This window comes from Haliotis rubra, unplaced genomic scaffold (assembly GCF_003918875.1).
Source record: "Haliotis rubra isolate DU_JTF1 unplaced genomic scaffold, ASM391887v1 Scf311, whole genome shotgun sequence".
In the NCBI taxonomy this organism is placed as follows: Eukaryota; Metazoa; Mollusca; class Gastropoda; order Lepetellida; family Haliotidae; genus Haliotis; species Haliotis rubra.
In genome coordinates, this window is record NW_025766982.1 from 631,269 (window position 1) to 648,523 (window position 17,255).

General features: G+C 39.9%; 1 protein-coding gene across 1 annotated transcript in view; it reads left to right on the forward strand.

The window, feature by feature from the left end:
• Positions 1 to 1,294: 1,294 nt before the first annotated feature.
• The window catches only part of LOC124283260 (kinesin-like protein KIF28P), a 51,572-nt gene continuing 35,611 nt past the window's right edge, over positions 1,295 to 17,255 (forward strand). Inside the window, exons 1-12 of the mRNA XM_046719289.1 lie at positions 1,295 to 1,555; positions 4,915 to 5,109; positions 6,492 to 6,707; positions 7,866 to 7,980; positions 9,029 to 9,140; positions 10,112 to 10,219; positions 11,563 to 11,696; positions 12,131 to 12,201; positions 13,139 to 13,199; positions 13,595 to 13,762; positions 14,883 to 14,977; positions 15,418 to 15,532. Of these exons, the coding sequence (XP_046575245.1) occupies positions 1,514 to 1,555; positions 4,915 to 5,109; positions 6,492 to 6,707; positions 7,866 to 7,980; positions 9,029 to 9,140; positions 10,112 to 10,219; positions 11,563 to 11,696; positions 12,131 to 12,201; positions 13,139 to 13,199; positions 13,595 to 13,762; positions 14,883 to 14,977; positions 15,418 to 15,532 (1,432 nt within the window). The 5' untranslated portion in view covers positions 1,295 to 1,513. The remainder of the gene's footprint in view (positions 1,556 to 4,914; positions 5,110 to 6,491; positions 6,708 to 7,865; positions 7,981 to 9,028; positions 9,141 to 10,111; positions 10,220 to 11,562; positions 11,697 to 12,130; positions 12,202 to 13,138; positions 13,200 to 13,594; positions 13,763 to 14,882; positions 14,978 to 15,417; positions 15,533 to 17,255) is intronic.

Genomic DNA, 17,255 nt, shown 5'->3' on the forward strand with positions numbered 1-17,255 from the left:
GTGACGAGCCCACGCTTTAACCACTAGGCTACCCCACGGCCCCTGGTATATACGATGTTCAGAGACATGATATATACAATGTTCAGAGACAATGTCATGGTATACGATGTTCAAAACGCCCGAGTCATAGGTGATCAAGGGCAAATACCCCCACAACTAATTGCAGTAGGAGTTAAATACCCAATCCCAGCGTCTCTCTGCAGCCATTATTTGAACTGCACATATTAGTGAAGCGGCTAAGATCAAGTTTCCATTAAAAAATGTGCATTTAATGATAAAAGCACAAAAGTTAGTCATCATTTTCAAAAACATTTCTGAAATAATTTCATATATGGAGGATCATATTTTTATAGGTGATAAAGGGCAAATACCCCCACAACTGATTGCAGTGGGAGTTAAATATCCAATCATTGGGCCTCTCTGTAGCCATTATTTGAACTGCACCTTTACCTGATACCCCTTCAACTGTCGGGTACTGCCTGGGGTCAAATCAGCCCCCGACACCCCAAGTGGGACACACAAACACCGTTAATTGCAGCTTTGTATCAATAGTTTATACACAGTATATAGAGGGTATGTCAAGTTTACTGGTGCGCTGCGCATTCAGTGCAAGAAATCGATCTGTATTAATCGATCAGCTCAATCGATGTGACTGGGAGTAATAATGAAGTAATTTACAAGAGCGCTCGCGCGTGTAGTGAGTTTCAACATAAGTGTATCCATTGTTCGGTCTTGCGGAATTGATTGATTCTGTTATCGTCCAATCACGTACCTCCGAATACCAACCAGCGAGTGGTAAGGTGAAACATTTAACATTATATCGTTTGGTTTAAAAATAACATACTTCTGTTTCAATTTGGAAAAATTTACTGGTGATACAAACTTACAAATCAATTGTTTATTGTATGTATCTATGTCTTTGATTTGTTTTCTCAGTTATGTGAGATCGGCATAATATTGTTGAGAACGGAATTCTAACAGTTAACCACTATGTCATGCATACATAGAAATGGACGGGTTAAATAAAGTGTAAATAACGGACTATTTACTATACTATTTAGTAAACGTATTACCGCAAACGATAAATACCCTAAAATAAACTATAAATTTGTGTATTTATACGTTCATTTTAAAACTATTGTAATATTCTAAACTATTCACTAAAAAATATAGTGAATTAACTATGAAAGGTCCACAATTTCGTCACACGATTTGACTGCCACGCCCACTGAATTGTTTTCCGGAAGTCATGGTAACCGTAGATTTGTCCCCCTTTTGTTGACGGAAGTTGATCCCTTGTGGCGTCATGTGTTGTCTTCACCATTAGCCTGAAACAATCGACCTGCCGTAAACACGACAACCTGTCAGTGTCGCAACATCTGTGAAGGAATACAGTTTGGAGTTACCACAGTTGCGAGAGGAGGTATTTCTCAACCAGGAGAAGATAATTACAATTTGCCAAGAAACAAAAGCGGGAGGCTGACAGACACGGCGCGCACTTGTCAAGACAATCATGGCGGAGAACGTTCGGGTAGCCGTACGGGTCAGGCCTTTTATATCCTTTGCTATTGTACGGCTTTTGTTGTCGTTCTTTGTAAGCAACACGAAGTAACAGTTCACGATTTACCTGTGTCTGCTTTGTCAATGACTTATTTATTTCCCTGTTAGACTAAAATGTTTGACGTATGTTTATGTGCTTGAATAGCGTTATACAATGACTCGTCGTTTTGTCATCACGTTTATATAAGTACTTATGCTCTATTTTTGGAAATTTAAAATAATCGAAATAATATTTTATTGTTTTAATTATGCTTATATTTCAGTGCCGTGTTTGAATGTAGATACAGTACAAGCAATGATATTTAGCCTATAGGCTAGAATAATTTCTCAATAACGTTCATGGTAGAGTTTATTGCTATGGGTGATGTTTGTTTTTGTGTTGGGTCTCTTATGTAAAGATAAAGTGGAGTGGGGCGTGTTTGCATTATGTCTGTAATAAGCAGTGTATGTAAATACAGTTTTCATTTAGAAATACATGAACTCCCTTGTAAACATCATTTAAACGAACCCCCCAAGAAGACGTTATAAAATTAAAACTTTCCAGGTAGAAAATCTTTTGTTGTTGGGTTTTGTGACCTGACTAAATTCTAAATTATTGTGTTAAGTTTGCACAATATATATGTCTCTGTGAGTGCTTATTGTGAGTGTCAGCAATATTTCAGCTCTATTAGGACGGCCTGTAAACATTACCAGGGACACACATCATGTAAAAAACTTAAGTGTCGCTTTTATTTAAAGGGTTTAGATCTTAAAACTGTACTGGCTGCTGAACAGTTATCGCCATATTTTAGCGATATTTACAAAATTACTCCGCCATTCGTTAAATTAATGAAACATAAATAATTATGATACTTAATTAGCTATTCACCTCTGTGTCCAGCCCGTTCACTGCCGCCGATCATGTTTGTATAATATATAATGCGGCGGAAGGGAATCATGGCAGTACAAATAGGTGTTTTCTCGCAGCTAGCTGTAACAGTTATCACCATTTCAGAATTTTTCATGTCATTCGTGAAATAATGTAGTAGATTTATATCATAAAATAACCTCGAATAATTTACTAGTGAATAGCTGAGTGTTTTTTACAGTAGATTGATAGGGAATGAAACAATTAATGACTTTTGTGAACTTGAACTTGCTATTATATAGATCGTGTAACATCCCCCTGACTAAGTTAGTTTTTTTATAGGGTTCCCAACTTTATCATTAATTTTTCTCTTATGTTACTTACCGTGAAGAATTTTCTTTTGCTGTCCTTTATTTTTGTCAAATACTGTGGGAAAAATACCCGAAGTGTAAGCATGGTAAGTGACCGGAACTGCGTGTGATATGGATGTATTGGCGATAACTGTTACATGGCGGTATCTGTTAGGCAGCCAGTACCATGTGGAAATACAACATAAACATCTGATTTTATTCCCCAGTCAATATTAAAAAACTCAGAAAGATATTTTTTTGTTTTGATTGGAAAAGATATGATGTTGAACTCGTTTATTATACACTGTGTGTTTTGAAATATCTTGTAAACAAAATATTGTTGTTTGGAGGGGTCTTCACATTGTATTGTGTCTGTTGACTAATCCACTTTTCAGAATACAGTGTATGGAAAAAAAATCTTTTAGAACAAGTCACAGATGAAGAATATGGCAACAATTGTTTGATGTCTCTAGTCACATGTACATGAACTATTAATGTCTAGACTTTAACAGGGAAGGGGGACTAGATATAATAGTATCTCTTGTATCTGGTTTAAACATATTTTAATTCAAATTAAATTGAATAAGGATCGGTGAACAAGCTGTAAGCATCTCTTGTATCTCTCAGGTGGTCACTTGTACGTGTAACGGGGGACTGTCTCGCGTACATGTTACGTCCTCTACTGGTAACAGCAGATACATTCACAAACCTTCATCAACCCCTGGATCTCTTCCCAAGGTTCATCAACCTTTACTGACCAAACGAGTATTAGATAAGGCCAAATAAAAAAATGTTGTGGTTCTGTTTACACCTCTTTAAAATTTAAGATAGGTAGGCAGGATTTTTCTTTCTACATTTTTTTAGAAGTAAAGTACAAACTCATAACACATTTATCAATGTAATTGTTTATTTAATAAAGCTTGCTACCATCATGTCGACTTTCTCTATCAGAATGACCAATGTCCGTTGGTGCTGGGAAAATACAATGGTATCTGAAAGCTTATTTTAGTCATACTGCTTAAACAATATAGGGTTGGCACCAGAATTCAAGGGTCGATTGGGTAATCGGAACCCCAACAATTTTTTTAGGCCTAAGGCAAAAGGCATAGGTAAGGGAGGTACTTAAGTTTGCCTACAAACTAGTGTTGGGAATTGGTTAAACTCTCATAATGGATGATTGGTTCATTACAACCGATCAATCATGGAAAATAATTGGTTAGTGCCATTTATAAAATTTTCCTGTTATGGTTGTTAATACACACACAAAAAAACCCGAAAACAATACGTTGTTAATTTGTTTTTGTTTTCCTTGTAAATTGCACAAAATGCCTTTGCAAATTTCACATCTTTGGAGGATGAATAGTATGTTGGGAACATAAATTTCCAGGAGTCTTTAAGAGAACTTCAATCATGACTTGGAACGAGCTTGTAGTGCCTATGAAATGTAAATTTAATGACAGACAAAACATCCTTGTGAAAAATGTTGTCCATAAAACTTGTTCTATATTGAAAAATATTGTTCATGCAAACAAGTGTTCCAAAATTGTTTGTGTTCGATTATGAGAAAACATGATCAATTGCTTGGTTGTTTAGTCACAGTCACCAATCATCGATATTCCAATTAATCCGACCACCACTACTACAAACCACAGAAACAGTTAGTTTTTGTGGCCATGGACACATCCTTTTCAGCACAAAGATTTTTAGGGCTTTCTTTTCTCAGTCAGTATTTCGATGCCAATTTCTCTCAAACTCTATCGTATTCAATGGGACTGACTGCAATATTGTTGATCAAACTGGCTAACTACAATCAAGGTCAGTTGTTTAGAGATTGCGAGAACTACGGGATTGGATCCAGGGAATAGTGTAGGTTTACCATAGTGGAATAAAATTTAATTTAACATGTTAAACAGTTAAAAGAAAGAATTCTCTTATATTTTGTGTGAAAAGTTCCATGTTTCAAACGATGAACTTAACAATGATTAATATAGAAAAAAACCCAACAAATATTATCTTTTATGTGCCTGATCATCATCATGACAACATTTTAATATATTTTCATTGATGTCAGTGATGAAGGAACACTATTCGATCATGTCTAAGCAAGCTAAGCACATAGGCCACAATACAATGATTGTTTTCCTTGACGATGTCCACAACTCGCGTGAGACGGCCAGGAAGGCTAGCGTCATTATCAAGATGACTGGTACTCAGACCGAGATCACAGACCCAGAAAATACCAAGGAAAAGCCCAAGAAGTTTGCCTTTGATTTCTCATACTGGTCCCATGATGGATACTCAGAGAGGGACGATGGATACTTGGAGCCCAGCTCGTCCACGTATGCTGACCAGGTAGGCAGCTGTCTGTACCTCTGCGCAATATGTTTTCAGAATACTCATTGCTGTCCATAATTGATGAATAATTGGCTTAATGAGTTCTTGAAAGAGTATCTTTGAAATAGTAGATTGCAGGGGTGGAAATAACCCATTGCCCAACGCCCGAGTCCAGTGTTTTTTTCTGTCGGCCAAGCAAATTTGTATATCACACTGTACTGGTGTCCAGTTGACTTTCCAATATTAATTATGTTGATTATTTAAAATATCAACAAGAAAACGGTCGGTATAGTGGAAAAATTATCGGGGCAAGTGATTTTACATGTGCCACTGTACCGGAGTACACTAGCAGTTTTAAAGATATTTCCACCCCAGGATTGTGTACAGTACACACAGGTGACTTGTTGTTCTTGAAAGGCATTTAGAAGTTGGACGAACATGAATACATGACGAGTTTTATGGATAACAACTTCTTCTTTATCACACAGTTTCTGTGCTAATTCTTGTTCCTTCATTAGGTGAATGATCATAACCAGAATTATCTCTGAAACATCGCGATAAATGAATAATAAAAATATGATAAGACGTTGTTATACACAAAATGTGTCATGTATTCAGGTGACTTGTTGGTGCCGTTTTGGTTGGAGCCCTGTCTTGGATTAAACCCACATTTTCAGAGTAAGACAGTGGTCCACTGGGATCAGGCCACTGACTTTGTGTGCTCCCTTTTCAGTGCCTTACTGTAGAGTGTGGGTTTGAATCCCGGATGGGACTTCACACAAAGTAGTCCAAGAATTTCTACTTTTGCCAAATTGTGTCCTCAGACAAGTCACTTCTGGTTTAGGTATTACATGTACCCATTTTTTTCAAATCCGGGATCCACCTCTGTTCCTGCCCTACTTTTGGAAGGGCTTAGTATTGTTTTGGGTCTTACTTTCAAACACCTTGACATTTGTGGGAACCCTGGTAGCTTTGTGTGTTAGATTGCAGACTTCGCATGTTGATGATTTGGCTCCTCATGTTTAGAGTGTGGGTTCGTATCCTGGATGAGACTGAGCCTCTACTAGCGTCAATACTTTGCTTTGGACTGAGAAGGTGTAATCCCAAATAAAACATTTGACCACTTTCTGAAAAAAAATGCATGTTACCGGGGTTACTGTGAACATGGTTAAGAAATGGTGATTGTCAATGTGTACAGTTGTTCTCAGTGTACCAGACAGGGGCGTAGCTACCATTATAAAAATATAGCCCGGGCTTATGCATGATTATTGCTAAAAAAGGTTGGGCAAGCCTTCAATATTATAATATGAAGCTTTGCAACGTATTGGCTTACTCGAAAAAAATGGCTTGCTACATGCCTGCCAGGAATCAGTTTTCCATGTTTGTCTGTGTGTCCGCAGAAAGTTGTGTTTGACGACCTGGGAAAGGGGGTGCTGGACAATGCCTGGAAGGGCTACAACTGCTCCCTCTTCGCGTATGGTCAGACTGGCAGCGGCAAGTCATACTCCATGGTGGGCTATGGCACCAACAAGGGGATTGTCCCCCTTGCCTGTGAGGACCTGTTCCGTGGCATCAACGAGAAGAAGACAACAGCCAAGGAGGGGGAAGAATATCAGGTGAGCTTGTCAATAGTCTCACTGTTTCATCACAGTTCTCACAGCTTGTATTGTTATGTTCATTCTAAGTAGTAAACAGCAGTTTGAGTATTCAATATATCCAAGGGATTTACATAGAACTAAAACAGCATCATTATGAACAATAAATCATCAACACACGTCATATTTAGATTTATACAAGGGCCAAGATCAAAATCTTGGAATAAAAGTCCTTGTGTGTAAAAGTGTCAGAAACTATTACCTTGATGATGATTCTGTAGATGATGGTGATGATCATGATAGTGGTGATGGTGTGGTTGTGATGTAGATGATGATATTGACAATTGGAATGATAATTGAAGTAGTGGTTTTGGTGGTGATGATTTTATTATTAGTGATGATGATGATGATGATGATGATGACGACGACAGTGATGATGTTGGTGGTGGTGGTGATGATGATGATGATGATGATGATGATGACGACGGTGATGATGATGATGTTTGTGTGGTGGTGGTGATGATGATGATGATGATGATGATGTCGACGGTGATGATGATGTTTGTGGTGGTGGTGGTGATGATGATGATGATGGTGGTGACGACGGTGATGATGATGATGTTTGTGGTGGTGGTGGTGGTGATGATGATGATGCGATGGATGCGATGATGATGTTTGTGGTGGTGGTGGTGATGATGATGACGATGATGATGATGTTTGTGGTGGTGGTGATGATGATGATGATGACAACGGCGACGATGATGACGATGATGATGATGTTTGTGGTGGTGATGATGATGATGATGACAACAACGATGATGATGATTTGTGGTGGTGGTGGATGATGATGATGATGATGATGGCGATGATGATGGCGATGATGTTTGTGGTGGTGGTGGTGGTGATGATGATGATGATGACGATGATGATGATGTTTGTGGTGGTGGTGATGATGATGATGATGACAACGACGATGACGATGATGATGTTTGTGGTGGTGGTGATGATGATGATGATGATGATGATGATGATGATGATGATGATGATGACAACGACGATGATGATGATGTTTGTGGTGGTGGTGATGATGATGACAACGACGATGACGACGATGATGTTTGTGGTGGTGGTGATGATGGTGAGGAAACGATGGTAATTGTGGTATGGTTCTGTCTGCAGGTGAAGCTGAGCATGCTGGAGATCTACAATGAGCAAGTTAGGGACCTCCTCAATCTCAAATCATCACAGAAAGGAGGTCTCAAAGTTCGACAGCACCCTTCCAAGGGATTCTATGGTAAAACATTCAAACAGTAGTTATGTATTATGAACCTTACGTACCCGGCCCACACTAAAATGATATGAATAGGAAAGTAAGGGCACAACAGGTGACCAAAACCTTGATCAGTATTAGTAGTTTTACAGACAGTAGCATGTGAGGACTAGCATAGTTGCAGGAACAACCCACAGTATTTGTGTCACTGATAGACTCACATTCACACATTTACACTCACATTTAGTGTGTCACATTGACCTAGTCTAGAGAAATTATAAGGAGTCATGTGACAATCTTTGATAGCTTCATTGTAGATTGCTGAATGTTATCAGTGACTTGCATCGACATCATCAAGTCATAACGAGGACAGTAAATGCTAAATATGTAGCAATACCAAATGTTTCATTTTTGTGAATGATTATTTTTTCCCAAAGACATGAACCGTCCTATTAAAATACTAATTTGTGGTTCACCTAGACATTTTGTTGCCAGTTCCACCTTGACCTTGTGTTGTCGGTTTCACCTTGACCTTGTGTTGTCGGTTTCACCTTGACCTTGTGTTGTCGGTTTCACCTTGACCTTGTGTTGTCTGTTTCACTTTTACCTTGTTATATGTTTCACCTTGACCTTGTGTTATCTGTTTCACCTTGACCTTGTGTTGTCTGTTTCACCTTGACCTTGTGTTGTCTGTTTCACCTTGACCTTGTGTTGTCTGTTTCACTTTTACCTTGTGTTATATGTTTCACCTTGACCTTGTGTTGTCTGTTTCACCTTGACCTTGTGTTGTCTGTTTCACTTTTACCTTGTGTTATGTTTCACCTTGACCTTGTGTTGTCTGTTTCACCTTGACCTTGTGTTGTCTGTTTCACTTTTACCTTGTGTTATATGTTTCACCTTGACCTTGTGTTGTCTGTTTCACCTTGACCTTGTGTTATATGTTTCACCTTGACCTTGTGTTGTCTGTTTCACCTTGACCTTGTGTTGCCTGTTTCACTTTTACCTTGTGTTATATGTTTCACCTTGACATTGTGTCATCTATTTCACCTTGACCTTGTGTTGTATGTTTCAGTGGACACACTTACCTCCTGGCCTGTGGACAGTTACATGGCGATTGACAACAAGATCAACGAGGGAACAAGAAACAGGACAGTTGCCTCTACCAACATGAACGCCACCAGCAGGTGAGCTACTGAACATTTTCACTGTTTGTGTCTTTGTTGCTTGTATATATATTAGTGCGGACTGAAGCTCAGAATATCATTAACGTGGATTTGTTTTTGAAATTACAACACTCCTTGACTGATATCGGCTATATTCAGAATTTGTCACAAACTGAAAGTAAATAACACACTCTAACATCACTAATTCCATATCTGCATGTTTAGTGTCAACTTTTTTAAATGTATACAATGCCGTCCGGTAATTCCGCGCACATAAGCACATCGATCGCAATACGGCAACTAACGTCTCTTATTTTCCGTGGTTTACGTGACTAAACATGCTGGTATGCATCACATTTACCTAGAATATAAGTTTTATTGACGACTATAAGATTTTATACGATTCTAAGATGCGCATAACATCCGGCTGGAGATCCGAAGTATGGAAGCGTATTAGGGCCAGATTATTTTCAAAAATCACTTCATCAATGTAAGGAAGAGTGTTTCATATTAAATCCAATTCTGAATAATCAAGAAAAAGGTTTAAAAGTCTGAAGAAAACGAATTTTCATAAAACTGTCAATTTATCTGACAATTATTGTTATTTACTTACCTTTAGTGATTAAAAGCCAGTCCCTTGTAGAAATGTCCAGATTTCAAGCGTAAATGTGGTAGCAGACGATATTTACCTTCGGAAGTACGTTATTGTAGCTACGCAGAATTACCGGATGGGCGGAATTACCGGACTCGCTTGTAATACTTAAGGTGTATGGCAGGTCAATACACAGGGATAAATCCACTGCATCATCAGATTTGCCTCAGACTTGGGGCAGAATATTGGCCTCTGAGAGGGTCTAGATAAATCCTCAAGTACTGTATATTACAAAAATATGGTTCATTGAAACAAAGATGAATTTTTATGTGTGGATAATGAATATTTTTATGAAAGGTTAGACACTGTATCATGACAATGCTGTTATTTTTTAATCCAGTCGAGCCCATACAATTGTGGCGGTCACATTTGTGCAGAAGACACTGAACGAAGCGAACCAGAATATGACGAAGACATCCATTATCAACTTGGTGGATCTGGCTGGCAGGTGTGTACATGGTGGATGGTGAAGTGTTATTTGTCTCTATCGTGGTGTAATGGATAGGGTGTTGGACCGGAGAGATCAGTGGTTTGATCCTAGGCAATGTAATAACAGAGGATGTTAAAAACGCTACTTGCTGTTACACTTCCTGGGGATAGTGTTTAATCCTACAGTAAGCATGTGGAGAGCACTTTCGTTTCTTGTACTGTGCTTAATCCTACATAAGCACATGGAGAGCACTTGTGTTTCTCGTATTGTGCTTATTCCTACAGTAAGCACATGGAGAGCCCTTGCATTTCTTGTATTGTGCTTAATGCTACAGTAAGCACATGGAGAGCCCTTGCATTTCTTGTATTGTGCTTAATCCTACAGTAAGCACATGGAGAGCCCTTGCATTTCTTGTATTGTGCTTAATCCTACAGTAAGCACATGGAGAGCCCTTGCATTTCTTGTATTGTGCTTAATCCTACAGTAAGCACGTGGAGAGCACTTGTGTTTCTTGTATTGTGCTTAATCCTACAGTAAGCACATGGAGAGCACTTGTGTTTCTTGTATTGTGCTTAATGCTACAGTAAGCACATGGAGAGCACTTGTGTTTCTCGTATTGTGCTTATTCCTACAGTAAGCACATGGAGAGCCCTTGCATTTCTTGTATTGTGCTTAATCCTACAGTAAGCACATGGAGAGCACTTGTGTTTCTTGTATTGTGCTTAATCCTACAGTAAGCACATGGAGAGCATTTCTTGTGTTTCTTGAGCCCTTTCTTGTATGCATTGTGCTTAATCCTACAGTAAGCACATGGAGAGCACTTGTGTTTCTTGTATTGTGCTTATTCCTACAGTAAGCACATGGAGAGCCCTTGCATTTCTTGTATTGTGCTTAATCCTACAGTAAGCACATGGAGAGCACTTGTGTTTCTTGTATTGTGCTTAATCCTACAGTAAGCACATGGAGAGCACTTGCATTTCTTGTATTGTGCTTAATCCTACAGTAAGCACATGGAGAGCACTTGTGTTTCTTGTATTGTGCTTAATCCTACAGTAAGCACATGGAGAGCACTTGTGTTTCTTGTATTGTGCTTAATCCTACAGTAAGCACATGGAGAGCACTTGTGTTTCACGTAGTGTGCTTAATCCTACAGTAAGCACATGGAGAGCCCTTGCATTTCTTGTATTGTGCTTAATCCTACAGTAAGCACATGGAGAGCACTTGTGTTTCACGTAGTGTGCTTAATCCTACAGTAAGCACATGGAGAGCACTTGTGTTTCTTGTATTGTTTCTTGTATTGTGCTTAATCCTACAGTAAAAAGAGTGCACTTGTATATCACGTCTTGTGCTTTATCCTACAGTGAGAGGGCAGAGAGCACTGGGGCCACAGGAGATCGGTTGAAGGAGGGGTCGGCCATCAACCAGTCACTCAGTACACTCGGCAACTGCATCAAGGCCCTAGCTGACCTGTCCATGGGCAAGAAGAAAACTGTGGGTCAGTCTATGTTATAGTGTTCCATGGGTCAATGTTGGCCTTGATTCATCCTTGACAAGAGGGCACTGGGGGGCTTAGTGTCTTTGTGAAGACAACAGGTTTGATAATAATTAATGATGGTCATTATGAAGGTTGCGGCTAGTTTGTTGTTTGTAAAATTTGGGGGCTTTTGTCAATAGTGAATATAATCTTAGCTTCGTAGTAAAATGTCATGCAATGGATTTCTGCATCATATTATGAAGCAAATAATCGCAAACTGAAATCTAAAATATTCAAAATCATGTTCAAACTTTGATCTGATTGTTGTGTTGTTTCATTAGATCTAGTTATATACAACTTTTATGAGATTTTAGCTTAATCATGATAAACAGTAAAGTTTTGTTTTACGGCAAGCTGATTTTAGCGACCATTTTATGATGTATTTCTCTTTGTAGTTCCGTTCCGAGACTCAGTTCTGACGAAACTGCTCCAGAATGCTCTGGGTGGCAACAGCAAAACCATCATGGTAAGTGTACAATTACTGCACATGGTGACTGTGCTGTCTCCCAGCAGATGCCCGCAGAGGGGAAGGGCGGTGTTTTGATTCCTGGTGCCACATAATAAATAATGTGTCAGAGTGGGGTGTTTGTGTTAAACTTTGGTGTGGTATTTCTGTTGTGTAGCACTGTTAACACTATTGGACAGACATATACATGACATAGACAGGCAGACAGACTGACAGACACAGACAGACAGACAGACAAATACATCGATAGACAGAAAGACAGAAACCGACAAATACACAGAGACATAGACAGACCGACACATAGACAGACCGACACACTACCACACAGACAGACACATAGACAGACAGGCAGACTACCAGACAGAAAGACAGACACACAGACAGACAGATACACAGACATGCAGATACACAGACACATAGATAGACCGATCGACTGACAGACTACCAGACAGACAGACAGATACACAGACAGACACATAGACAGACTACCAGACAGACAGACAGATACACAGACAGACAGACAAACAGACAGACACACAGACAGATACACAGACAGACACATAGATAGACCGACCGACCGACAGACTATCAGACAGACAGATACACAGACAGACAGATACACAGACAGACACATAGACAGACTACCAGACAGACAGACAGATACACAGACAGACAGGCAGATACACAGACAGACACATAGACAGACAGACCGACCGACAGACTACCAGACAGACAGACAGATACACAGACAGACACACAGACAGACACATAGACAGACCGACCAACCGACAGACTACCAGACAGACAGATACACAGACAGACAGATACACAGACAGACACACAGACACACAGACAGGCAGATACACAGACAGACAGATATACAGACAGACAGTCTGCTGTACAACACTGATTAATACATTGTGTGTCACTCCTGTAGATCGCTGCCTTGAGTCCCGCTGACATCAACTATGAAGAGACACTTTCAACTTTAAGATTTGGTAAGATCTGTTTCCTTGTTTCTTCAACGTCAAAATAAGCGGCTTGAAAATAGTGGGATCAGTTGACCTACCTAGCAGGTACAATGTACAACTTTCATCACCAGATTGAAGTCAGGGTCTGGTAATTTGGAGCGGAGCTGATGACCATCCAGACAATATCACTATAAAACACTAATGGCTGTGAAAGACAGAATCTGTTCAGCGTATATCCTTATCACATTCAGCATGTTTTCGAGCGAACAACCTGATTGCATTTATGTGAATAAAAAATTGAAGAAAATGTCAAAATGTGTATTCTTGAGATTTCATCTCTCAATTGAATTTATCTGTTCCTAATCTGTCAATATCACGGCGGCTTTAAGGCTCACTGAAGTAGAGTTGTCGTTTTCTGTCAGCTGACCGAGCTAAAGCCATCAAGACCCAGGCTGTGGTGAATGAGAGTCCGACAGACAAGCTGATCAGGGAGCTACGGGAGGAGAACGCTCGTCTGATGGAGATGCTGAAGGGTGGTGGTGGAGCCAACGTTGTGGGAACCGATGCGTCCACCTTCAACAGAGAGGAGGGTATGTCATGAAAATATCATTCCACTTTCCAGGGCCACATTTTGGAGTGTTGTATGTCTGTAAATGTCTAGGAGTCAAGATGGTTGTAGCCCTGTAGTAACTTTGTGAGTCAAGATGGTTGTAGCCCTGTAGTAACTTTGTGAGTCAAGATGGTTGTAGCGGTGTGGTTACTTTGTGAGTCAAGATGGTTGTAGTGCTGTGTGAACTTTGTGAGTCAAGATGGTTGTAGCTCTGTGGTAACCTTGTGAGTCAAGATGGTTGTAGTGCTGTGTGAACTTTGTGAGTCAAGATGGGTGTAGCTCTGTGGTAACCTTGTGAGTCAAGATGGTTGTAGCGCTGTGGTAACCTTGTGAGTCAAGATGGTTGTAGCGCTGTGTAAACTTTGTTAAACAGGACCTAGATCACTGTGGTGAGAATGTCTTTATTAATGGGGGCATCTACACTGTTTAATGTGCGCTACACCGTTGCCTCCTTTGGGAATCGAGAACCATGTTTTCAAATTCTATATTTGCAATGATAATGATTCATAGCTTAACACCATTCCTGTCTTGAGGGTGTTTACCAAAGTAAATGTCTGAGGCGGTGGGTAGCCTAGTGGTTAAAGCGTTTGCTTGTCACGTTGAAGACCCGGGTTCGATTCCCTACATTTCCGAGTACAATGTGTGAAGCCCAGTTCAGATGTCCCCCACTGTGACTTTGCTGGAATCTGGAAGTGGCAAAAAATTAAACTCACTCACTTAGAGTAAATTTCTAAGCTCTGTTGGAATTTCTTCTGAGATAACAGTGAGAGGTTGAGATGTGAGTGAAAAAACTTATGTTAAATCTCTCACTGTTACTGAGCAAGTTTGGTTTTACGCCGCTTTTAGCAATATTGCAGCAACATCACAGCAGTGGACACCAGAAATGGGCTTCACATATTGTACCCATGTGGGGAATTGGACTCAGGTCTTCGACATGACGAGTTTAACAATTAGGCTACCCCTTTAATTTGTGATACGGGTTCGATTCCCTGCATGTGTGCAATGTGTGAAGCCCATTTCGGGTGTCTCCTGCCGTGTTATTGCTGGTATATTGCTAAAAGCAGAATAAAACTCACTCCTGTGTGTTGTCATGGTTACAGAGATGGAGCGTCTGAGGAAGGAGCTTGAGGAGCAGATGAAGGAGAGCCAGATGACGTGGGCTCAGAAACTGGAGGAGGCCAACCAGGCTAGCAAGGTGAGACAAGCCCTCACTCACTCACTAGCTGAAGAATATACAGTTATAACACATGGGCAGCTGATAGTTGACACAATATTCAGTCGTAACACATGGCCTATGATTGTAACTTGTATTGTTTTTGATTAACAGCCCACCTACCTGCTCCAATACTTACACACTCAACCTGGCACCCTGCCTCCCTCCAACATCCACAGACTAACTCGCTCATTCACTTCAGTAACCCATGCTTGTCGTAACAGGCGACTAATGGGATCGGGTGGTCAGGCTTCGCTTACTTAGTTGACACATGTCATTTTATCTCAAATGCATAGATTGATGCTCATGCTGTTTTGGATTGTCTGGTCCAGGCTAGATTATTTACAGACATATGGAATATTGCTGAGTGCAGCGTTAAACAACAAACAAATAAACACTCACTCACTCTCTCTCCTCCACAGGGCCAGGCAGAGGAGGAGAACCAGATACAAGCGAGGCGGAAGACAGAGTGCCACTTCTGGAACCTGAATGAGGACCCTGCCCTCACTGCAATGGTCATACACTTTGTCAAAGATGGTAAATATCATGGAGGAAACATCCTGTATCACTTCCGTAAAACATGGCATCATAATCTTCATCACAGTGTTGAATAATATCTTTCCATAAACATTAGGGATGCCTGCTGGCAAAGATTTGTCCTCACGGTGCTCTGGACTTTCATTTTTGAGTCCCATTTCAAGCAGATTTTAACAGGGTTTGCTGAAGGCTTAACGGGAAAAAGTCTGAAATGTTGACATTTTGAAACTATATTTAGAAAGGCCCTAAATTGTTTTAAGACTTGAAAAGGCCCATCCAGAAAGCACCCCCATATTTTTCCGAGCAGAACCAAAACCGTCACTATCCCCTTCAAACTTGGCATAGATAGGTCTTGGTGTACTGGTGCCTATTAAATTTTTTTGGAATTCGCCATATTTTTGTTTCCATGTCAACATGTTTGTTCAACAGAATTGGTGGTTGTGCTCCTTTCTGGAACAGAACTTAACACTTTTCAATACTCTCCTACCAATTTGCCATATACACATCAAAACATTGACATAATCAAAACTAGTAGACATATTCATGAAGAGTATTTTGCCATTGCGGGGGATATTGATGACTTTGTCTTCTTGTCAAGTGATTTTACAGGAAACTAATACATAAGAAAATAGCTTGCAATGACTGTGAGTGTTAATTAATCTCCATTTCGAAGCAAAATTTTCCAAGTTCTGCTATGTAGCTAACAGTTATTTCCTTCTGATGGTTGGTCCCAAGTTTGACTAATCTTGTGTACATAAATAGGCCTTAAATTTGATGACTGATTATCTGTACGAACCCGGATTAAGTCAGTCTATCACCAGTCTCTAACTAAAAATAAAATCATCAGATATGTGTCATAACACATCTTAAAAGCATAAATTTGGTACCATTTAACATAAGTCACATCTTGAATACATGGTGTCATCGGTTCCCAATTGCAGATCGATGCTCATGCTGTTGTGGATTGTTCCAGACTTGATTATTTGTGAGTGAGTTGCTGAGTTTAAAAACTAAACGCACTCACTCACTCTTGAATATTCCGCGGTGGCAGTGGGCTATATGGGCATGTGGCAATCTGATGTCTCAATTGAGTGGGTTGAATCCCAGATAACAATCCAGAATCTGATCAATATGACAGCAGTAAAGAGTGAGTGAGTGAGATCTGCACTCAGCAATATTCCAACCAATGGCAGTGGCCTGTCAACAGTCGGGACCAGACAATCCAGTGATCAACAGCTGATCGATCCCATTGGGAACCAATGTATATGTCAAGCCAGCGAGTCTTCAGCCTCTTCACGACAAGCATAGGTTACTGAAGATCAATATTCTAACCCGGATCAGTGAAAGAGAGAGTGAAGACAGCACTGCAATGTTCTCGACATTATGATGTCATTGTATTGTAACCTTGTCACATGATGTCACAGAACTGTATGATGTCATCAATGGAATGCTGTTTCTCATTTATTACTGAGGGAAATATGTAAATCTGTGCAAGGTTTTTCCGTTGCAGAATGCAGAATTGTTTACCGATATTTATCTTATAGATGAGCAATTTATCCAAATGTTGTTCAAGTCTTGGAAATAATGTTAAGATGGTGAATGATTTCATTGTTTGTCTCCGTAGTAAACAGTGAATTTTGCATGTCCATTTTTGTTTTTGAGGGCAACAACAGAGATGCAGGTAAACAATTTATTCCCTATTTCATGCTGTCAATAATTTATT